This window comes from Macrotis lagotis, chromosome 2 (assembly GCF_037893015.1).
Source record: "Macrotis lagotis isolate mMagLag1 chromosome 2, bilby.v1.9.chrom.fasta, whole genome shotgun sequence".
NCBI lineage: Eukaryota > Metazoa > Chordata > Mammalia > Peramelemorphia > Peramelidae > Macrotis > Macrotis lagotis.
In genome coordinates, this window is record NC_133659.1 from 120712545 (window position 1) to 120737848 (window position 25304).

The window sequence follows — 25304 nt, forward strand, 5'->3', positions numbered from 1 at the left end:
GCAGGCACCAAAAGGACTTCTACTAAAAAACCTTTACTGGCCTAGCTTTGAGTGCTTATTATATACTTGAAAGATAACTTGAAAGTTAACAATTCAAACTTTTCAGTTTTGTTTGGACCTTTCCCCTCAGTCAGTGATATCTACATTTTCTCATAAATGGTCTCAAAATGAATCTGAATTTCACTAACTAATGAATATTTCTGGAATTAATAGGTTTCTTTGTTTCTAAGTGACATCTGATAGGGTGGGTTGGGAAATAGGGTTGGATAATAGGTTTACTGTGAAGCTGCTTTTATCTTCGTTACCCTCAAAGCACAATGCCTAGGATATAGTAGGTACCAACTAAATGCTGGTAAATTTGAAGAGAATTTATCACCTTTCTAGCTCCTCCCAGCAGTGGTTGGTATTTAGAGAATCAGAGAAAGCACCAGCTCTTTGGCAAACAGGCAAACCAAACAACTGACTAAAATTTCCCACATGTGGTTACTTCATAGTAAATCTCTATACTTAATAGTATATTATGTCATCATCATCATCATCATCATCATCATCATCATCATCATTATCCTCATTTTACAGAAGGGAAACTGAGACTTGAAAGAATCAGGGGAAAAGCTTCAGTTAAAGATCTTTTGGTTCAAAGACCATGGTTCTTTCACCACAGTGCTTCTCTTTGATAAAGACTATGGGATGGAAAGGAAAGACTTAAGAGAAGCAGTTTTCAGTCTTTTTAGAGTTATATCACTCTATTATTTGAATTCTTATTAATGACATTTAGTTTGGAGATTGATGTTAGCATAGAGAGACACTGATATAATGAATAGAGAACCAATCTCAAAGCCAGGAAGACCTTGGCTCTCTTCCCATCTCTGACACATCCTGGCTGTGTGAGTTTGGACAAATCACTGAAACTTCTAGGGTTCAAGGCAGTCTTCTAAAACTAGTAGTTCAAGGTTCTGACCTGCCTTGGCAGAGGAAGCATTTTCAGAAGGGAGTTTCTATACAGTGAAAACACAGGTCTAACTCCTAGTCCTTCAAAATTGTAAAGTATTTTTTGTATAGTATTTTATCAGCAGTTATTAGCAGAATCATAAAATTTTCCACTTAGAAGGGATCTCTAGTTGGACAGGACTTCTAGTTCAACTCATTCTAGGAAAAAGACCCAAGGCACAATGACAGACTAAAAAGTGATCTCATAAAAAAACAAGGGGGAAACTCATGATTGTAATCCTCATTTTACATGAAGGGAAACTGAGGTTCACTTTAGTTAATAAACTTCATTATAGTGGGAGTTAGGTGGCACAGTGGATAGAACACCAGTCCTGGGGTCAAGAGGATCTTAGTTCAAATCCAGTCTCAGACACTTAATAATTGCCTAGCTGTGTGATCTTAGACAAGTCACTTAATCCCATTGCCTTAAATAAATAAACATTTTTTAAAAAGAAAAAAAAAACTTCACTGAAAATGTCAGAGGCAGGATTTGAAGCCAAGTCTTTCTTATTTCAGATTCAGCAGTTAGTTCATAATAAAATATTACCCAGGGAAAATACCTCATGAGAGAAAATGCCATTAAAATAAGTGAAATGGCTATATTTAGTCAAAGCTACAAAACAAAACATCTTATGTGCATTCTGTCATTTAAGTATAATAACAGTGTTACAAAGTCAATATTATAGGTATTATTACTATCTCCACTTTAGAGATTAGGAAATTGAGGCTCTGGTAAATGAAGTGAATGACTTCAAGTCAGATTTTTAGAAAATGGCAGAGATGGGATTCAAACTCACATCTTCTGACTTCAGATCATATGCTTTTCCCACTATACCACAAGGTCTCCTTGATGAATATTTAGTTTGTAATTTTTCCATGTATTGAGTTAATTCATCCCAACCAAAATCGAATTTTAGAATAGAAAATTTCCCTTTCAAAAGGGAAATGTGACCAATTAGCTTAAAATATCTCTCTGATATCAGAGATAATTTTGTTTTTAATTTTTTTATTTTTTGTAAGGCATTGGGGTTAAGTGACTTGCCCAAGGTCATACAGCTAGGTAATTATTAAGTGCCTGAGGCCAGGGCAGGTGCTCTATCCATTGTGCCCCACCCCCCAGCTTCCCCAGAGATGATTTTATTACTACCACAATAATCATATATAACAACAGACCTATCAAACTCAGTCTTTAGGTAATTGAATGGTCAAAATGAGGCATATTTTAGTCATTTTAGGACACTGATGAATTGAAAGTATCCAGAGGATGAGATTGAGGGTGATGAAGGACCTTATGTTCATGCCATATTCCTTGAAAGAACTGATCATGTTTAATCTGGAGAGAAGGCTGGCAGAGAGGTTGGGATGGTAGAATTTCATAGCTGTTTTCAGGCCTTTGAAAACTGTATTTTGGACTAGATTTTCTCTGCTCTGCCCTAGAGAACAGAATCAGGAGAAATTAGCACAAGGCAATAAAAGAAAAATTAACTTTATAGAAGGAGAAACTTCCTAACAATCAGAGTTTCCCCAAAGTGATTTGGGCTATCATTAGAGATAGTGATTTCCACTCAATACTAAATTAGGTTTGAGAGTAACCGACAGGTCTCAGATCTGTCAGCGAGTTAGGAAGGTGTTTTCACCAAGCTTGTGAAGGCTTTCCCTGGTAGAATGGGCAGATGAAAACAATTTATTCCAACAGTCATGAAGGTAGCTGAAACAGGTCTGTAGAATGCTTGGAGCTTGGTCAGACCTCAAAGAAGCCAAGGTCATCCACTGCATCCTGGGGCACTTTGCATCATTTATCTTGTCTTTTGAACTGTCATTGGATGCCAATGATTCCTGAAGAGAGAGAGTTAGGCTAAAGACTGTGCAAATTCAATTCAAGTGCAAGTCAAGATGGCATTGTCCTTTACAAAATGAAGGATCAACAGCAAGAAGTCTTTCAGAAGAGAAGGAATGACTATATGGGTGACTCCACAGTAAGGGATGTCCATTGAGGTACTTTACAATTTTAAAATTTGTATGATTCTGTGTCTGATTTGATTTCAAAAAGATTTTAAAGAAATCAGCTGCTTTTGGGTAAAAATTCCTGAAATGATCTTGTTAATTAGGATTCTATGAGCATATTTTTAAAAATTTATTTTTTTAATTTAATTGGTTCCCTTTGTTATCTGTGCATTTGATTTTATGTATTTTAAAACATTCTGAGGTCTCACCAGATTGACAAAGGGGTCTTTGACACTAAGAAAGTTAAGAACCATTGGTCTAATCTGATGTTTTCATAAGAAAAATCTCAATCAAAAATCTTTGAAGAGAGAGAGAGATTTGCTTTAGGTATTTCCAATAAAGCATCTTTAGCTTAGCAGAGTAGCTTGGGTTGCAGTCAACACAAAGGCATTCCGTTTTTTGAGTTCTGTATACATTCTGTAATTGTTCTTGAAGTCTTGAGCCTAAATCCTGTTATCTGTAATTGTCTCTTTTTTCCTTGACAAATCTTTCTTGAAGGGGATATCTGAAATGGAAATGATGCAAACTCTGATACAGGAGTATTTTGTCACCATTCATTGAAGTGTTTTTTTAAAGATTTTTTTCATAAAATAAATAAGACCATACCAAGTTATATTTAAAACAAGTAATTAATACAAGAAAAACAAAGCTATACAAAAGCATATGCAGTATTATATTATTGTTCCTTCTGGAAATTTCAAGTGTAGAATAGATGGAACAATTGGCAAGGGAGGACAACCAGTTTTGTCATGGATAATTCCATCTATGTATTATCATATTTTGAGGATCATCCACATACCTCTTATGAACCATCAGCTGTCCCCCCTTACATATCATCATTGTATTCCTGTAAGTAGTTTGTCATTTCCTTAATCTATGGTTTTAATGCAGCATCAGTTTTCTCTCTTGGACCTATCATCCCTTTTTGGGACTACTCACTCTCCACAATTTTATCCTCTGAATGCTATAAATTCTAACATGTTTTCAAGAATGAGGATGAATGACTTTTTTTCATTGTTCTCCTTTTTCCACTTAGTCATGATGGAATCTTCCTGACTCTCCCAACTTTCTCATCTGTCTTATGACTTTGATCTCAAAATCCCAAAAGTCTTTGGCCACCAGTTGCGTTTAATCTTTAGGATTAATCTTCAGGCTATTTTCCTTTACCTCATTTTCTACAGCATTCTGTCTTTTTTGTTCACCATGCCCATCTTTTCCCTTAAACTTAGGAGAAAAAGTTCTTCCACTGATTGGTGGATCTGCCTACTCATAGGAGTCCAATATAGTACAATGCATATTTTTTCTGTAGACGCTATTGAGTAGATAAGCTCAGTAGTCAGGGGGCTTGAGTCACAAAGGGCAAGATTACACTGGGAGCCACACTGGCTAAAGTCTGAGCTAGGCTAATTCTACCATAAGCAACCTAAAGTTGCTTCTGAAAGCTAGGCTGTTCATTCTACAATCTACAAATTGGCCTCTAGATTCCAAGAGTTCTAAGAGGGCACAAGGACCCAGTGCTCTCCAGTTTCATTCAGTCACATACATCCTCCTGAAATGGAAGCAGTCCCAGAGGGTTCTAGGGAGGAAGAGGGTGTTGTCAGACTTTTCCACCCTAGCATCAAACTGCAGCCCAAAACAACTGGCTTTTGTTTTGAAAGTTAAAGATCAATTAACTGAATTTCCCCTCCTATCCCTCCCAGAGAACCCATCCTATATAAAATGGTGTTTTTTTTCCTAAAAGAAAAAAGCAAAATTAAGACATTAGAAAAATTCTGAATTTATGTACACACACACACACACACACACACACACACACACACACACACACAAAGACACATACAGACATTTTATATTCTTCCACAAAGGAATGAGATGGGATTGATTGTCTTCTCATAACTCTTCTTAGGGCTGTTCTTCTTTAGAATTTTTCAACACTTGTATTCTATTATTTTACAGTACTTATTCTTCCTACATTGTCATAGTCAGTATGTGTGTGTGTATATGTCTGTATATAGGCTCAACTTAGCTTCACATCAGCTTAAGCAAATCTTCCAAAACAACTTCCTTTTTCTCTGAAACAACTGATGCTAACTAGTTCCAATACAGACCCCATTATGTGCTGGATCCAGGTTAAGTTCTTTACAAATATCACCTCAGTTGATCCTCACAACAATCCTGGGAGGTAGGTGCTTATTATCCCCATTTTACAGATGGAAAAAACCAAGGCAAAGAAAACTTGCTCATAGCTAGTACCTGACTCTAGGTCCAGTGTACCAGCTAGCTATTTTCATCATAGTAATAGTCCATTAAAGTCATCTAACAGGGGCTGCTAGTTGGTGCATCAGATAGGGAACCAGCCCTGGAATCAAGAGGAAATGAGTTCAAATCTGACCTCAGACACTTACTCATTACCTAGCTATGTGACCTTGGGCAAGCCACTTAACCCCATTGCCTTGCAAAAACCTAACAGACAAACAAACAAACCAGTCATGTAATACAATTTGCTAAATTGTGTTTTTATTTGGATAGCTCCAATAAGGCAAGTTACTACTAAGTGGTCCTCAAATAGGGCTTATTGAATAAGGCTCTTGACTAATAAAAACTCATGGAACAATGATTGCATATAAAATGTTGACTAAACTCTATCAATAAATCTGTTCTTAGGTACTTATTAGCTAATAAGCACTGTCTGACAGTCCTGACCCTCCAAGAGCTTCTCTACAGGGGAAAGAGCATAGTGGGAAATAGGAACTGATGCTATGTCAAGGAGCTTTGGAATGGCAGTTGTAAGATTGTGAATAGAGTCATAGAACAGTAGATTGTAACACCCTTGCCAATAGTGATAGTAATATTGATTATTGATCTCTAAACAAGAAGTGCTAAGAGGTGAGCAAGCTGTGTTGAGAAGATACTTGGATAAATAGTAAGGAGAATGGGAACATAGCTATGCTGGATGAGACTTGATATTTTGGTGAGTGGTCTGATGGAATAAGTAAATCATGGTCTGCAAGTGAATAGATATGGATTTGTAATGGCCATTGAGAAACCAGTTCTTGGGATCAGTGATGCAACCCCCACCTCTTACCTCAATGTGTTCTTTGAAGCATGAACAGAAATTCTATGACTATTTTTTATCAACTTACTGCAGGATAAAGAGGTACCTTTATATGGCTATTGAGCTGGAATTATTTTGTCTTTACAAAGGTATTTAACCAACCAAAGCAATTATTCTGTCACCACAAACTGCAGGGGTGCTCCAGGTATGGGAGGGGCCTCTGACTCTCCCTCAACTATCACAACCAGGAAGTTGTGAGCCCATGGTCCAAATGGGACTTCTGTCAATGTTGTGTCTACTCACTTCTTTTTTATTTTTAAACCTGAGTATTAGAGATGGCTAAGACCTTGTGAGCTTCTAAAGGTCAGAAGAGCAAATCACTAGAGATCCAGGCCTTGGAGTCAATTTCAGATCCTAGGGTTAGAAATCATGTAGCCCTAAATGACCTGCTTGAACTGTAGCAGTGGACAACTGAAGATAAGGTGCCCTGTCCTTCAAGTAAGAGAGCTCCTCATTCATTGAGAAGTGAATTTGGTTGGTAGAATGCTGTAGTAACCAACTCAAGCTTGAGCTTACTTTCCCTAAGGATTGAGAAGGTAGAGGTTGGAATGTGCCTATGGTTAGGGGGGAAAATGCTTTGTAACACTTGTTCTCAATACATCTTTGTTATAAATATGATCTTGTAAAAGTTAATTTATATTAATTAGTCAAATTTATAGTTGGGCACTATTCCCTGAGTTAATGCTATAGAGGAGACATTAATTGTAACTAACTGGTGATTGATATTTGGGGGACAACACACCAGAATGGGGCTTGAGCTGATAGCATTAGAGGAAATCATGACCAGACAGAGGTACCCCATATAAGACTAAGGTCAAGTTCTTGAGTGGGATGTTACCTCATTGAACCTTCTCAACCACTTTGGGAAGTAGGTGTGGTACGTACTTTACAGATGAGGAAACTGAAGTAGAGAGAGAAGAGGTAAAGGCAGCACCTAGAGGAAGCATTAGAGGGTAAAGAACAATAACTTGAGTGAATCTAGCCCCTATTGATTACAAACTGTGTGACCTTGGGCATAACTCGTAACCTTCTATAAAATGAAGGTTTTAATTATGGTTTTTGGAGTCCCTTCCAGCTCAAAATCCCTTGCGCTTAAGAGACCTGAGCAGTTCTCTACTTTCTGTGAATTTGGGCATCAGCATGGGTGGAGAAAAAGTGAGATTGTAGAGAGAAGAAAGCAGAAAAGGGAAGAGAGGGAAAAAAAGAATAAAACAGTTATTTGGGAAAGAAGGATACTCCAGAGTAGTTTTCACTTAGAGGAGGAATTATGGAAAAGGCATCTCATGCCTTTGCCAAGTCAAAATGAATCCATCTTGACTGGATTTTAGTGAGGATGTAATTTGGTAAATGGCAGAGGTGGAATGTTAACATTAAGAAGATAATTGCAAAGAGAGCAGTTGAAAATTTGTGAAATATTGTCTTAGAAGCAACTACAAAACAAAATGTGACCCTTTATTTCTAAGCTTTTGAAGAGCCTCTCTATATGATCAGTTGTCTGTGTTTCAAACATAATACCCTTCCTTCAAAATGAATAAATATCAGCACAGAGCCTAGAGATGAGATTCTTGAGGTACCTGTAAGTCCAACCCCTGGAATGCAATGAATGTCATACCTTACCTGCTGGGGATGTTGTTCTTTCTTTCCTTTTTTTTTTTTTTGTGAAATGCAGCTTCCAATCCACTTTTTATATTGGCTCATGAAAATCCTGTTTGTGAAAATACCTTATGGCACTCCTTGAATTTCCTGGTCCCGAAAAAGGGAAGAAAAAAATACTATTTGCTTTGATGTAATCAGATTCTGTGGGATTTAATCCTATATCCTATTTATGGATGTGCTAGCTATTCAAAATTAAAATGAACCTTTCATCCGTGTGTATCATAAATGGGCATTTATCAGGATTATATGATTTTGCAATCCATCTGAATACGTAACCAGAATTTGTTTTCTTTCCGTTTCACTATGTAATTACCAAGCAACAATAACAAAAGTGACATGTTTGAAGAACAGATAAAATGCTGTAAATTGGCCAGTAATGGTGATATTTCCTCATCTTCTGAAAAACCCATTTATTCTCTCTCTCAACAAATCAAGGCTTTGTCAGCCCATACTCATCTTGTGGCCAGAGGGGCTCTACCAATTTCTGGATGTAAGTGAATCCTAGAATGCAGATGAGGCCTACTAACGAAGGCTTTCAACCCAGGCAGCTGGTCTTTGCTTGCCTCAATTTCTAAATCATCTATAATGGGGCCAAGACCTCCGAAGCACTAAAAAGAGCGAGCTGACATGCCGGACAAACTGTTAATTTTTTCCTGAAGAAGCTGCTATATTGCACATCTGTCACTGCTGGGCAGACAATTACTCACTGAATGGGGGGGGGGTGGGGGGGAGAATCTGCCGCTTGTTTCTGCTGTAGTTGTTAACAGACCTAATGGAGAAACACAATGGCCTGGGAGTCAAAACAAGAAGGCTCCTTGGTGTGTGGTGGACAATTGTCTGCTGATTTTGTGAAGCCTCCTGTGATGGTGAAATAGCTCAAGTCTGCTGTGAAAAGCTGAAAGGAAAAAGGCTGGTGTTCTCCAAGATGTCAGTGACTGCAGACCAAACCTTCAAAATATATGGCCCACGTTCCTGAATGCTACCTAAAGACAGTATCACAAAAGCGGCATATGGTATTTTAAAAACATTTTTGTTTCCCACCTTCATCTTCCACTTCCAAGTAAAATTCATCCATTTTGTGATTCTCTAAGATTTCTACTATATATACATATATATATATATAGGCTTTTCAAAATATGGTTGAAATTAAGCTTGTGAAGAATCATATAATAGACTCCCAGCCTCAAGAAATGTGAATATACACATGATTTCTAGCATGTAAGCTGTCCATCTTAAGAAATCATCATGAACCTACTGCCAGCATAGTAAACACTTGATAAAAATTTAAGACATTTTTTTGGTTTTGTTTCATGTTTTGAACTCTAAAGAACAATTTTTTTTGGCATGTTCAAACCTGTAGAAGAACAAAAAAAGTGAATTGTACATGAGAATCTGGGGTCCTGTTTTATAAGCTTGTTTCTGTTTTTAAAAAATATATAGTAAGTTCCAAGTTCCAGTTTTCAAAATTGTCTTATCAATGATTCTGTCCTGTTCTCTTTTCAGTATTTAAATGCTTCATTGGACCTCTTTCCATTCTTTTTTGAATTACTTTATGTTTAGCCTTCCTTTTTCCTTCCACTTCTTATATTGTTAATTTTCATTTTTTTGGGGGGGGGAGAACCTTGATTTTATATTTGTCACAACTAGTCCAGTTAAGTTCAAATGTTATTTCTCATCTTGTTTCCTTTTCCAAAAAAAAAAAGAGAGAAGGAAAATATCAGGACATCTAATGACTACTACTGTAAAGCATATATATTATAAATTCATGATTTATACTGTCTGATAATAGAAAATTGATCTCAGAAGTAAAAAAGGAGCTAACTATAAATAAGTAGATAATTTCACTATTGTAATATGATGCAATAAAAATGGTAGGTGAATTAAATAAATTCCTACACACCTAGAAAATCTGGCTATAAAATCATTTTACAATAACTCTAGAAATGCAAAAATCAATTATTTTACATATTCATATTCAAAATCTTCAATATAGAAAGATGAGTTTGATATCTAACTTTGCACCCCCAAATTAAGGAATACTCATGGTGCAGTCTTCTTCCACACTACAAGTGAGGTCTGTGAATAAGAACGTGATTTATGCTGTCTGACAATTCAAAGACACAAGACAACTCTAATGTACAGATAAAGCCAAAAGTGGCAATAGTAGATCATACTCCTGGCAGTTAATGGCATGGACTCGCTGGAGACAAATCTGGATCTACTTAAAACGTCAGGTGTGTGAAGTAATGAGTCTGTGCTTAGTAGGAGACCAGCAGAAGGAGCCTTCATGGTCCACTTGTCAGTTGGGTGTATATTACTGTAAACCTGTTAAATAAATGGGTATTTAATACCTACTGATGAGGGGAAAAAAAACAAAAACAAACCCAAACCTCTCACCCCAACAACCATCCTCACATTTTATTTTATTTTATTTTTTATTTTTTTTGCAAGGCAAGCGGGTTAAGTGGCTTGCCCAAGGCCACACGGCTAGGTAATTATTAAGTGTCTAAGGCCAAATTTGAACTCAGGTACTCCTGACTCCAAGGCCAGTGCTCTATCCACTGAGCCACCTAGCCGCCCCATCCTCACATTTTAAGAGAAAAAAAACTCCCAAATATATATAATAAACCTCTCTCTAATATCACATATAACTGAATGTATAATTCAAGGAACTTTTGAAAAAAGTTTTAAAAGGCAAAGCAAGTTTATGAAAAGATGGCACATGGGCCTCTTGTCTGATAATGCAATGAGTCATATAGAAAAAATGGATCTTTTGAACTTGAAAATCTTTGAATGATAAGGGACTTTTAAGAAATCATCTAGTCCCATCCAGGTACACTTTTATCAGAAAAAGTTGTAAGTGTGGCTAGCTGAGAAAAGATCACCTGTAGTTCATTCAGTATATGTTCTGGGTATATTTTACTTATTCTCTTTCCTTCATGATTTGGGTAGGTGGGACCAATGGATATAAATAGTATGTGTCACAAAATTTTTCTATGCTTCAAAAAAAAATGATTGACTTATTTGCATTATTAAGCCTTAATTGCCAATGAATGATAATTTTTTTAAAAAAAATACTGCAACACTTGAATTTCTCATTACAAAATAATTTCAGCGCTATTAATTAGTTCTAGCAGTAACTCATGGTAATGGATGGCATAAAGTGAGCTATTAACAGCACATTACCACTTATTAGAAAGAAGACAACTAAAAAAGGGTTGATTAACATATAGGTAGAAGAAGACACAAAATGGATTTATTGACATTCATGTAAACAATCCAACAGATGCATTTCAGTGGTGAATAATGTAGTTGAAGGGACCTTTGCATTGCATCAGATGAAGTAGTTTGAAGGAAAGGCTTCAAAGGGAAATATAGATCTTATTGAGAGTACATCATTACAGTGCCTAGTCCTTAAAAGGTCCTCAAGGTTCTTGTTTGGTGCTGATTTATCAAATGCAGTCATACTCTCCTTTTCTTGCTCTCATTTTTGCAAGGTCAGGAGGTAGAGAGGAAAAGAGGAGAGAGCTGATCATCATTTTGATTAATCAAAAATAAAAAAAAATTCCTACCACATCTTTAGCTAGCAAGTAGCTCCCCCCCCCCCCCCCCCATTCAAATAGAAATGAACACTGGAGACCTGTGAGTTGAGGTTTAAATCTGTTTCTCTGCCAGTTTGTTTATTGACCTCATCTTTGCCAATATTGAAGAGCATTTACAGTATAGAAAACTTTCATCCAATTTATCATAACCAGAATTCATTATTCAAAGGGTCATTGATTGACAAATGAGGAAACCTTCAGTAGCCCATTTATTTAAGTCACTGCAAAGGTGTCTTGGGAAAATGTGTTAAAATTAAGATTGTTTGGTCTGCAAATTTATACAAGTTAAGCATCTTGAAAAATGGTCCCCACCCTCCAAACTCTGTACTTTTATGAAGAAAAGTTCTGTCTGGTGCTATCAGTCTTTCACTCAAAAAAAAGCTAATTGCTTTCTTTATGTAACAGGCACAAATGTGTGAATTCATGTGGTTAGGAAAAACATGTCCAATATTATAAATAATTTTTATAGTTTAAATCACTTATCATTTAAATCAGGAAGTATGTCAGAGAGCACAATACTTGACAAATTGGTCAAATATAATATACATTTCGTCTAACTAGGGATGGCAACTAATTTATAATGATAGAAGTAACTCTTAACACATATATTGCCTTCTCATTTTTTAGACTGCTATTGAAAATATACTAAATTCTACCAATTCCTATCTGTAAATGGAAAGTTGGGCAATCCAGATGTCTTAAAATGTGGATATGAAACCACAAAGTATCTAATGTTAAAAAGTTGTCTCTTTATTGTAAGTTAAATATAATCTTGAGAGGCTAGAATTAAGGTAGAATTTAATGGCTTGCTTGGTCGTAGGGAAAACACAATGAGTTTGGCTAGTTGTTTACATATGTACACACACACACACACACACATATATATACATATCTAATGTTATACTGAATAAGAAAAAGAGAAACTCAAGAATGATAAACAGGATGATAAACAGGAACTTTCTAAAGTCACTACACTAAATTGTAAAGCATTTTTATTTCCTTTTACATCGGTAAGCTAACTCATACAGAAGCTATATTTACTTCTGGATAAGTAGATAGGCTAAAGGAAGGGAAAGGACCTAAGATTAAGGAAAGGTATTGTAATAATTCAAATAAAAGGCACAGTGGTGGCAATATGGTTAGTGGAGTCCTGATCTGAATCCTGGTTCAGGCATTTACTTACTAGCTATTTAACCTTTATCAAGTCACTTAATTTATCTGAGTCTATTTCCTTATTCTTAAAATGAAAATGCTTCTATCCCACAGCGTTGCCATGAGGAAAGCAATTTATAAACCTTAAAGCGCTTAAGAGAGTGGTGGTTATAATGTAAAGAAAAAATTACCAAGTGAATTAGTAAATTAATCATTACATCTCCAAAGGAAAAATGAATGAAAAAAAAGTTCACATTATTTTTATGGTGGAGCAGCTGACCATGATGCCATATAATGGCTAATTTAAGCATATCAATCAATTCCTAATGTATAAAGAAGTTGAAATATTCCCAGTTTTATATAAACACAAATCTGTGCATTTAGGGCTTCACTGTAATATTGGAATTATAAATTCATAGTACTTGGGCCGAATTTATAATTCTGATTCCCCTTTTGATAGTGTTCTATCCTCAAATGTTCCATCAGTATTCTGTCTGATACAACTTTTGCTTCCATCACACCCTAACATATTTATCTGTTGTTAACTTCCAACTAGAATGGAAGCTCCTTCATATCCTCATATTCTCAGGATCTTGTAGATAGCAATGTTAGATGTTTGTCAGAATGACTGGAGCATTTTAGTCAAAGGTCAATAAACTAGACTATTGAGAACAGCCACAAAGTTGTATACCAAAGCCACAATGTGGTGACCTTGAGTTCTAGAAGACTGTCTAGCTTACAAAGTCTGATACCATGCTAGCAAGTGTTGAACATGGGACTGGTGACAGAGTGTGTTTATATTAGCCTATTTAAGTCCATAGTCAGTGTAATTAACAGGTTGTTAATTAGATAATTAGTTTTGTCCATGGCAACCCATGAAATCAAAGTGAATTTCAGTCCTGCATACTTTCTTTCCAGTTCTTCAGTAATGGTAGCAAAGAAGAAGAAACATATGAGTGTGGTAAAAAGCATTAGCTTTTAGACCATTATTAAAAATTAACTCTATTGTAAAGGTGAAATCTTCAGAGATTAATTAGTGGCTATACAACCACTGGATCTGAATCATATCAAAACAAATGAAAGCAGAAGATAAAAAAAGAAGTCATAGTTGTTGGAAGATGCTTCAAAGGTTCTCCCTCGAGTCACAAATAAGGCTGAGTTGATTAGATTGTGATTTCAAAGGCAATAAATCAATATTTTATGGGATATTGTAAAAAGGATATTATGAAAATGCCTTTAGACTAGTTGCTTAGCACTCCTATATCATGAATACTTTCTGAGAAGAGAGTTCGGTTCAAGGGTGGTAGTGGTACTGGATACTGTTAGCATAATGTCCACAAAATTAAATTATATTTTGATGGGAAATGACTGGTTATTTATGTGGTCATTTCTAAATCTTTTGATTTCTGTACTATCAGACCCTTAACATATTAGAGCAAAATTAGAAGACTAAAAAACGAGAACATACAGAATTTAGTTTAAATAATTGCTGACCATAAAATTTCAATCAGCTGTTGATGTTGAAAAATGGTAAGTGAATAAATGTTTGGAGCAACATAAACTATCATCATTTTTAAAGGAAGTTTAACCAGTATAAATAAATTATTTTGATGAGACCAAGAGAGTACAGGGCTCACCTTATCTAGCAAACCTTTTGATTTACTTTCCAAATGTAAAGGGACTAACAGCATGTAAGAGTATCACCTTTTTTAAAAATATAAACTAATTTTTAAAAATTACTGAAGAGGACTGTGGAAGATAATAATCAATACTATCATAAAGAAACAGTACAGGGATAAACAATGTTACAAAAAACATGGTAAGAAACCCAACTGAACAACATGCAAACAATGTAAAGACTGACAAATTGCTTTCTGTGGGGGTGGGGGGGCTGGAAGTAAGATTGGGGGAAAAATTGTAAAACTCAAAATAAATAAATAAAAAGAAACCCAACTGAATCAGATCATTCTAAAGGAATTTATAGACAAATCTTGAAGGAAATTAACAAAAAGATGTTAATGAAAAAAGATCTGCTAGGATATTTGTAACAAACTATTTTCTTTATCTATAATCATGTTTACATGACACTAAAGAAAATTAAAATGTGAAGAGCATCTGAATTAGACCAGAGAAGTCTGGTATAGACATGAAAAGTCTATAGTGGGAATGACACAAATCTGAGGGTATTGAAGGGTTTATTTTCAATATAGATATTAAGAGGATATCAAGCCCTCAGAAAAGTTATGAACATGATTACTAAAAATGGCAACCAAGAAAACCTCAGTAATTACCCACCCAGGTATGCATTTTCCAATTGCTACAAAATCTTTATTAGAATAATCTATATATTTATTGAGAATATCATTGATAAAAAATACAAAAAAGGAAGTTTGAAAATCATATTGTCTAACACATTATATTTTATAATCACGTAACTGACTGAAATTTATGATATCACTGAGTTTATTTGTTGACTATTGTTCAGACTAGGATGTAGTGTAGCTATCTCATTCAATTGCCTATATATATATATATATATATATATACACCTTACATAGACATTGAAGATTGGCAATAAACTGGATTTATAATTAAATCTGCAATTGAGAAGATGAAGAGTGTGGCTGGATTTTATCCTGTGTATTTGCTGTTTCTTCATTAGGACATTAGGAAGCTGCTTATAGTAGGGGGTTGTTTCAGTCTTTGTATTTATCTCCTTAGAAAGTATATCTGGCATAGAGTAGTCATCTAATAAAAGCTTTTTGTGGACTTAATTGGACTGTTTTGTAACTTTGCAGTATGTCTAATTATTACAAAGTCCTTTTCTGAAACAAAGGTCTTACCCCCCCCCCATTTTTAATATTAATAGTCTTCCTATGATGCTGTTTGGCTACGAAACACAGTACCATTGACTCTAAAGAATCATTAAGTTGTAGGTCACTGAAAGGGCAATGGAGAAACATATGGTGGGTGTGAATAGGTAAAGTACTATCATCAATAATTATGTATTTTCATAAATGTATATATTAAAGTTAATTAGTTACAATAGTATGTATTAACTAAAGTTAATGCATATATTAACTAAAGTATTCTACCAACAATAACTATGTATTAACAAAAATGTATATATTAACAGATACATAATAACAGAAATGGAATTGAATTGGCCACATAAGAATTAAGAACCAACTGACAGTCTGAGAGGAAGTCCATGGGTGCTCGCTCATATTATGTGAAGTGATACAGGGGAACGCCTCTCTCACTTTGGGTATATATCTTGTGATGGAATTACAGAATAGTGACAAGAGTTGCACAGGATGAGGGGTACATGAGTGATGAGCTCCACTGGAGAAAGTATCCATACATTAATGAGATCATAGATCTACTGAAATATTATGATTCAACTCCCTTTCTTAATAGGAGTATTGTGAGATTGCATGATAATGTATGGAAAGTGCTTTGTAAATCTGTAAAAGTGCCATATAAATGTATGCTATTAATATAGTAGTAGTTTAAGGATCCTAGTTTTATACTTCCTTTTTCCAGTGCAGAATCCTTCCCCCACCCTCCACATTATTTTTATTTTTTAGGTTTTTGCAAGGCGATGGGGTTAAGTGGCTTGCCCAAGGCCACGCAGCTAGGTAATTATTGAGTGTCTAAGGCTGCATTTGAACTCAGATAGTCCTGACTCCATGGCACCACCTAGCTGCCCCCACACTGTGTCATCTTAAGGGATGGTCTTTAAGAATTGCTTTAGACCAGATAATGTCTCATTTGATGTTCTGGTGATAAATCCCTTTATACTTAGCCAGGGTTGTCTTCTGGCTAGATAGACAAGCATCAAGTCTGTTATAAAGTTTATACTAAAAGTTTTTTAGCTAGGTAGGATCACCCAGCACTTGTACTCCATTGACATAGTCTTTAAGGACCTAAGATCACTTCCATAGGCAATAGGGAATTTAGTTATATTTTAAAAATATCAAACTATCTATATTCTGTTCTATAATTTTAACGCTCTTGTTTTGCCCATGGGAGGAGATAGCCTTGGTTTTAGGTAAGAGTAGATGACTTGAAAATAAACAAGTTTAATAGTTAACTCTTGATTAGACTTTTCAATGAATGGCATAATTTTTGTGTTGAACCAAATCTGTGGATGATTTGCCAAGCTGATTTAGCTGCAGGTGGGGTACAAAGTTATGCTAGAGAGAAGAGAGCAAACACACAAAAAAATTACATTTTTTTTATGTCTACATATTCACCTACAGGTAAAACCCAACTCCTTTGATCATTATGGAAGAACATGATCAATAAATTAAAAATGAACTAGAGTTAATTTTACTAGGATTAATGATCAAGTCAACCTAAATGGTTTAAAGGCTATATGGAGGTCTAGAACCTATTAATACCTGTTTATTTTCATAAGGCATTATTGTATTGACAAACAATGAGTGCCACTTTGGGCAGATGATTGTAATTAAGATTATACTGGACAATTAAAAAGAAAAACAAGTCATTAGCTCTGCCCTTGAGAAGTTTATAATCTAACTGAATTGCATAGTGTTTTTTCCTTAAAGACCCAATACATTTAGTGCAGAAAGAAATTCATTTAAAGGATATAGTCAAGAACAAAAATGTGTTTAACCAGAAAAATGTCTCTTATGCTTTATTTTTTCCCATTTTTGTTGAATTGTTAGAACAACCTTCAATATATCTTTAAAACCATTTTTGCCTGTATAGTTTTATTTTAGAATAACAATATCAACCATTTCTACAGGGGAAAAAATGTAGAGGGAAATGGTTAAAACAAGCATGTTAACAATGATTTTTCTTCTTCAAATATTTGTTTAAAGTGAAATTGCTGTCAATTAAATCAACTGTTCAATTAATGACAAGTACATCAGTACACACAGTGTGAAGATAAACATTGCAACATCATGTATATTTTACATCCAATGCATGTATATCAGAAGGCACATGTAGTGACACATGCACATACATCTATACTTAGGTACACATACATATGTCCTCTTAGCTATGGTTTTGCTGTTGGTAAATGCCATGGTAAAAATCGATAAACCTATATAATCAAATGTAAAGATGATCCAATTAGTTTTAGATAGCAGTAAAATTTTAAAAAGCATTCCATATTTTTTAAAATAAAGATATATTTTTGTGATAAAACTTCAATATACTTGAATTTTGAAAAAAACTTGAAATGTACAGTACTATCATAGATCAATTTGGTAGTGCTAAGTGATTTAAAAAATCTGCAGAGAATTAATTCAATTGCATTTTATGACAAAACTCTCAATACCATTGCCAGAGAATGGGTTTATCTGGCTATCTGAAGGGTAAAGTTAATAGATTGTTAGATCTCTGCATTCTCCAAAATTTCCATATAGATTTTTTAATGCAACCAATTAAGCCAATAAGAGGCTTCTGACTAGAAGGGTAAGAAGGGTTGCCTTATGGCAGTATACAGAATTACCTTTCCATGTAGAGACAAACAAGTTATTCTAAATCACACACTCCACTGAATGCTTTGGTCCTATAGGAATTATAAATGGCAAAAACAAACAAACTGACACTAACTAAACACCACCTAAATGAGTGTGCTTGTGCTTTTACAGAGAAGGTTTGATTTAAAAGCAATCTTCCACATTTCAGACTTAAATTTGAACACTGACAAGTCACCTTGGTATTCTTGTGCCATAGGACCATCATGGTGAATCAGTATGGGCTTGGAGCAAAGATCTGGGTGCATGCCAAATCGGCTTCAGATGTTCCCACCTCTCCACTCTGAACTTTGGTTCACATAAGTTTTTAAGTATGTTAAATTCTTGGGTGTGCCACATGTGGTGCATCAACTCTGAAGGATGACAGCTATTTTACATTCAATGACAATATGAACAATATAATGTTTGTGTCACAAGTACCATGGTTAGTTATAAGGACCACAAGGGCTTTGTGGGCTTCCAGGCTAAGTGTTAGAGCAGCCACTTTGAGTGGAAGAAATGATACACTCTCATAAAAACACAGCAGTAAAAACACATACCCACAGATAAGACTGAATGCTGCCACACACAATTCATCCAAAACAATTGTTCATGAGCTGAATGGAGTTGTCACTATTTTTTCCCTTTCATGAATGAATTCTCTAAAATTCTGCAACCCAGACAGTGAAGTTGAAAAACAAGTATCAGTCAAATCTGGGTCACTTAGTGATAGAGAAAATTGCTATCACCTGAAAAATTGGGATTTTCACAATTCTAAGAGCTGAAGAATTTTCAGAAAATGACATTTCTTAAAATCTTTTTCCAATATGACTGAGGATGTTATTTGCTGCCTTTTTAAAAGTCATAGACACATTTTGACCCAGTCCCCTTTCTAATCACTGAAACATACACACATACACACACACACATGCAGAAGACACACATACACACACACACACACTCACACAAAATTTAATTTCCTACATAACACATTTGTTGGACAGCATTGAACAGCAGTTCATAAATAAACCAGTTCCTTTGTGCAACAAGAATACATTTGGCTAGCAGCACAAAAGACAAACTATCATCACCCTCTCCCTTCCCTCCCTCCTGCCCTTTCTATTCTCAGGGCACTCCCCAACCCAAATTCATAAAAGGATAATTCTTAAAAGAAATGTATATATATATTTGGCAAAACTTTCAAGGCATTTCAACAGCAGGCCAACCTCTTCTGAATCATTGCACTTTCCTCAGAGGAGGAGGAAGGTAGGTGGAGTGTGCTTGTATTTTATACAACAAAATGTGAGAGAAGCCTCCTAATGCAGGACCCTGGCATTTAGTCATCCAATAAAAATGCATTCTCATTTTAACACTATTACCCATACTAATGCTACTGTAAAATCAACAAGAACAGGGCAGAGCTCAGCCCAGTATTTTATGCAGAAGCTTCCCCACTCCTGTGTAGGGAGGTCCATGGTTAGTGAAGACTTGGATACTAAAACAGGCCTGTCCTGTTTGATTTTAAAGGACCAGCCCGGTCTTTTTCCTTGCATATTTTAGGATTTACATCTCAGGGCAGTTACTATCAGAAAGCTCTCATTTTCCAAGACAACTAGGGTCTAAGGCCTTACTGCAATGATCACGATTTGAAATCAGTTTGGTAAAACTGAGTGATCTTACAATGAACTTTTTAAGGGGATTAGAGGTAGAGGCTGGTCTAAATTAAGAGATCATACGGCTCAGTCAGGGTAAATTTCAAAATATGCATTTCATTCAACATTTGTTTATATTAGGTCCTAAATGAGGTAAAAATGCATCAAAAACTGCATTTCAGTAGTGTGAGGGCACTCAGTGGTGATCATTTATCATGAAATGAGAAGGTATATTTTTGTCTTAATTTCCTAGGAAAATAAGTAGGTATTACTGGTTGTCATGTATAAAAACTGTGTCACATGTCAACCTAGGATGGGAACCTGATGGGGCCACCCTACTGACCAATCTTTACAAAATGTCAAACTCAAGGAACATGAAACTGTCATGATTACCAAAGAAGTATTGTCTTAGGGCTCTGACTTCTGGGTAAATGAGAATTTGGGATAATGTGAAGAACATAAAAAAAAAAAAATCACATAAACATGTTTGCATATGCACGTCCCCCACATGCCCCAGGCAAGGGTGTCTGAAATTGCTAATTTCTAAAAATTTTAATGAAAAAAAGCTGTATTTTATCACTAGAAGTTGATTTAAAAACTGAAAACAAGTACAATTAGGATTCCATTTTAGCACCATGAATTGTGACTGAAATTTGTTTCCCTCTTTTGAAGGACTAAACATTGTTGGAACTCTGGTGTGGCAGGTTTGAGGCATGTCGGTTGCTGCTTCACAAATATCTTGTAAATAGAGAACAACTAGACTTGTAGGAAATATCTTAAGTAAACCCTTGTCTTCTTAGGTCGATTTTCCTGACTTGGGGGCATTACTTGGTGGTGTGGAGTTTTGTCGGCTAAATCCAAGTCCTAATCCTTTGGGCCTCTGCATGGCTTGTATTGGCTCAGACATCCCCCTGCCGTCTCTTCCAAGGCCCATCCCAGGTGTCCACCCCATGCTCTGGAGCATTCGGTTTCCAATGTTGGTCTCTGGGATTGGCTGGGCATTTTCACCTACAAGTCCTGCATTAATGATACAAACAACATAATTCAGTACTGGCTTGAGAGAAGAAAAGGATTGCATCAGTTGAGAAATACTATTCTGATGATTGTTATAAATGGATAGGAAGCTGAAGTAAGCTGCTTTTATATGTACTGACCTCATGGAGAACTTGAATGTGAAAGATAAGTTTTTATATTACATGGTAGATCCTGGAAATAATAAAATAAGCAAAATTTAATTATCCTACCCTAACAGATTAAAAAGAAAATAGTGCAAAACCCCCAAAATCTCAATCTCTTATGGCATCCCTCTGCCTTTCTTATACTTTATCTCAATAGCTATGAAGTATGAGTTAATGACAGGTTAAAAAGTTAGTATATAGTAAAATTTTGGTTAATTAGAACCCAGATAGCTGAGGTTCAACCCGCCCAATATGAGAAAGAATGAGAAGGTTATTAAATAACCCATTATGGATTTACTAAAAAAGAAAAATAAAAAGCAATATCTAAGGCATGGATTCTGTGTATTCTCTTATAGCAGTAGTTCTTAATTTGTTGGTCAGTACCAGGGCTTATAGTTCTAGTGTTTTGATTTTTTTAGGGAAACTGTCATTCAGATTCAACAAACATTAATTTGGTGTTTACTGTATGCATGGCTCTTAAAGTTTTGGGTCACATAATCTCCCCTCCCCCTTCCCCCAATCACTGCCTTGTCATGCTAGAGAGGCTTGGGTAGCTCAATGAAACTATGAGAGTTCTGACGAAAAAGTTATCCACTGGACAAAGAAATGGCAAATCACTCTGCTATCTTTGCCAAGTAAACCCCAAGAACAGTACTAAAATGAAAAAAAGAAAAAAATGCTAGGAACAGAAGCAGAATAAGAAGAGGGGCCAAAAATACCCAAAAGAACTATAGGATCTAGAGTCAGACAGCCTAGAGAATGAAGTCAAGCAGACCTTAGGAAGCATTGTGAAAGTGATGGGATTCCCGGGGAGCTATTTAAAACTCTGAAGGATGATGCTAAGAAAGTGCTCCATTTAATATGCTAGCAAATTTGGAGAACCTAACAGTGGTCACTGGATTAGAAAAGATCAGTTTACCTTTCAGTTCTAAAGAACAGCAATGCCATGGAAGGTACAAATTACTGAACAAATGAACTCATTTCACATGCAAGCAAGGTTATGGGTAGGATTCTGTAAGCCAGGTTTCAGCAATACATGAACCAGGAATTACCAGAACAGGCTGGTTTTGAGGAGGCAGAGGAACTAAAGACCAAATTGTCAACATTCGCTGGATTATGGAGAAAAGCAAGGGAGTTTCAGAAAAAAATTTACTTCTGCTTCAATGACTACACTAAATTGTGTGTATCACAACAAAATGTGGCAAGTCCTCAAAGATAGGAGAGTACCAGTTCATCTTAATTGTCTCCTGAGAAACCTGTATGTGGTCAAGAAGCAATGGTTAGACAAAAATATGAAGCAATTAATTGGTATAAATTTGGAAAAGAAGTATGACAAAGTTGTATTTTGTCAACTTATATATTTAACTTATATTCAGAGTATATTGTGGTAAATGTTAGACTGGATGAATCAAAAGCTGAAAATAAGGATGCCAGGAAAATATCAACAATTTCAGATATGCAGATGACATAACTTTGGTGACTCAAAGTAAAGAAGAAGCTTCTTGAAGAAGGGGGACAAAGGAGCAGCTAAAAGCTGGCTTAAAGCTTAACCTCAAAAATAAAAAAAAAAAATTAAAAAACAACTAAGATCTTGGCAACTGATTCCATCATTTCCTGACAAATAGAGGGAGAAAAAATATGGAAGCAGTGTCAGATTTTATCCATTTTGGGTTCAAAGATCACTGATGTGGGGTGCAGCTGGATAGCGCTGTGCATAGAGTACTGGCCCTGGAATCAGGAGGACCTGAGTCCAAATATGACCTCAGACGCTTAATAATTATATAGCTATGTGACCGTGGGCAAGTCACTTAACCCCACTGCCTTGCCAAAAAAACCCCAAAATATTAGCAAAGATCACTGAAGACAGTGGCTGTAGTCATTAAACTAAAACATACTTGCGTCTTGGAAGGAAAGTTAGGTAAATCTAGACAGTATACCAAAAAGCAGACATCATCTTGCCAACAAAGGTCTATAGAATCAAAGTTCTGGTTTTTTCCAGTGAAAGGGCTAGACTATAAGGAAAGTCAAGTGTTGCAGAATCAATACTTTTGAATTATGGTGCTGGAGAAGGCTTTTGAAAGTCACTTAGACAGCAAAGAAATACTTAAGCAATTCTTAAGAAAATAATTCAGGCTATTCATTGGAAAATGAAACACTAAAGCTGAAGCTTAAATATTCTGTCCACCATGGAAAAGATATGATAAAAATTGAAAGCCAAATAAAACCTAATTTTAAATGAATGAATCAAACAATAAATCACAGAAATAAACAATTTCATCTAAGACAATGTCAATGATGAGACATTGTACCAAAACTTGTGGGATGCAGTCAAAGCAGTTATTATGGGAAATTTTATATCTCTAAATGCTTACACGAATAAAACAGAGGAAGGAGAGATCAATGAATTAGGCACACAACTACAAAAGCTAGAAGAGGAACAAGTTAAAAATCTTTAAATACTAAATTAGAAATTCTAAAAATCAAAGGAGAAATTAATAAAACTGGATAACTATTGAACTAATAAGTAAAACTAAGAATTGGTCTTATTAAAAAAACCTAACAAAATAGATAAAACTGGTTAATTTCATTAAAAAGAAAAAAGAAAACTAAACTGTCACTATCAAAAATGAAAAGGGTAGATTCACCATCAATGAGGAGGAAATTACAGTAATAATTTGGAGCTATTTTGCCTAACTGAATGCCAATAATTCTGACAATATAAATGAATATATATATATATACACACACACACACACACACACACACACACACACACACATGATATAAACTGTTCAGATTAAAAGAGGAAATAAAATACTTAAATATTCCCATTTAAGAAAAAGAAATTGAAGAAACCATCAATAAACTCCCTAAGAAATATTTTGGTCATATAATGAGAAGATAGGAGCTACTGAAAAAGACCTGACTGTTGGGAAAGATTGAATGTGAAAGGAAATGAGGACAAGAGATGAAATGAATATAAAGCATAATGGAAACAATGAACATGAACTTGGACAAATTTTGAGAGATAATGGAGGACAGAAGAAGTGTGCTATGGTCCATGAGGACATGAAAAAGGCAGAACACAAAATTAAAACAGATCTGCTTTTGAAAAACTTATATTCTACTTGGTGAATATTACATTTAGAAGTACTGGTGGAGGCTTCACGGTGGTTTCCAAAGGCACCTGAGCTAACTGAAGACAAAGATTCTGAAAAGAGGAGATGAGACTATAGTATATTATGGGCAAATACATAGAAATAGGAAAGATAATGTCAAGATCAAGGACAGCTGGTGTTTGGCAGGACCGTTATGTGAAGGGAAGCAATGTGAAATAAAACTAGAAAGGGAAGTAGGAACTAAATTGTGATAGGACTAAAGGATCAGGTGGAAAAGTCTGTATTTTTCCCCTAAGATAATGATAGAGGAGTGATATGGTTAGATTTGTCTCCTAAGGATATTATTCTGGTAGCTACATGAAGGAGGGATTAGAGAGAGAAGGAAAAAAGAAAATTAGGAGACTATTCCAACAGTTCCAATAAGAAATAATGAGGGCCAAAAGAGATCTTCTGAGTAGAAGGAAGAGGGAGAACTTGATAAAGTTTGGCAACTGATTGGATGTGAGGAGGGATAGGGAACATTTTGTCAGTGTTGATACTGAGTTTATTTACCTGGATGACAGAGTGATCTCAAAGGAAATAGGATAGGTTTTTTTTGGGGGGGGCGGGTTACTTTATACAGTTACCTCATTTGGTCTTCATAAAAACCTTGTGAGGTAGGTACAGATGTAGAAACTGAGACTGTAGAAGGATAAGAGTTGTGCAGAGTTCACCCTTATAAGGTTTCTGAGGAAGGATTTGAAATCAGATCTTCCTGACTCTAAATTCAGTCTTCTAACCACTGTGCTATCTAGCTGCTTCTAGGAGATGATTAACTCAATCTGGATGAGTCTCAGAATTTCATTTAGATGGTATTACTCAACTGGCATTTGAAGATGTGGCACTGAATTTAGGTTTGGAGCCTCAGACCTAAATTCAGTGCCACATCTTCAAATATCAGTTGAGTAGTATCATCTAAATGAAATGTGTGTGTGTGTGTGTGTGTGTGTGTGTGTGTGTATAATATAGTTTTAATTGAATTCACGAGAATAGATGAGATCACCCAGAATCTTAAGGTAGGGAGAGAAGAGGGTTTGGTTTAGAGCTTTTGAATACTTAGATGTTTGGGAAACTGATGTTCTAAATGTCTATAGAATATAAGGAAGGTGTTTGGCCCATTGCTATTTGTCTCGAGATAAAGGGAATAGGTATGGTAGGATATTCCTAAAATCTTCTCTCCCTTTTTAATAGTTTACTTTCCACAGTTTTGATGGGGTAAAAACGGGGGATAAGAGATGCAGTAGCACCTTCCTCCACTTCACCTACACAGTTCTGTTTTCAGTGACTTTGGTAACACTTCTT

At 35.5% G+C, this 25304-nt stretch overlaps 1 protein-coding gene across 4 annotated transcripts in view; it reads right to left on the minus strand.

The window, feature by feature from the left end:
- Positions 1 to 17155: 17155 nt before the first annotated feature.
- The window catches only part of GPATCH2 (G-patch domain containing 2), a 285506-nt gene continuing 277357 nt past the window's right edge, over positions 17156 to 25304 (minus strand). For 3 of the 4 annotated variants that reach the window (XM_074222681.1, XM_074222677.1, XM_074222678.1), the window contains exon 10: positions 17156 to 20683. In XM_074222681.1, coding sequence (XP_074078782.1) covers positions 20463 to 20683 — 221 coding nt within the window. In that variant the 3' untranslated portion in view covers positions 17156 to 20462. Of the gene's footprint in view, positions 20684 to 20820; positions 20873 to 25304 lie in introns of all 4 variants that reach the window. The other variant, XM_074222682.1, reaches the window with a different exon arrangement.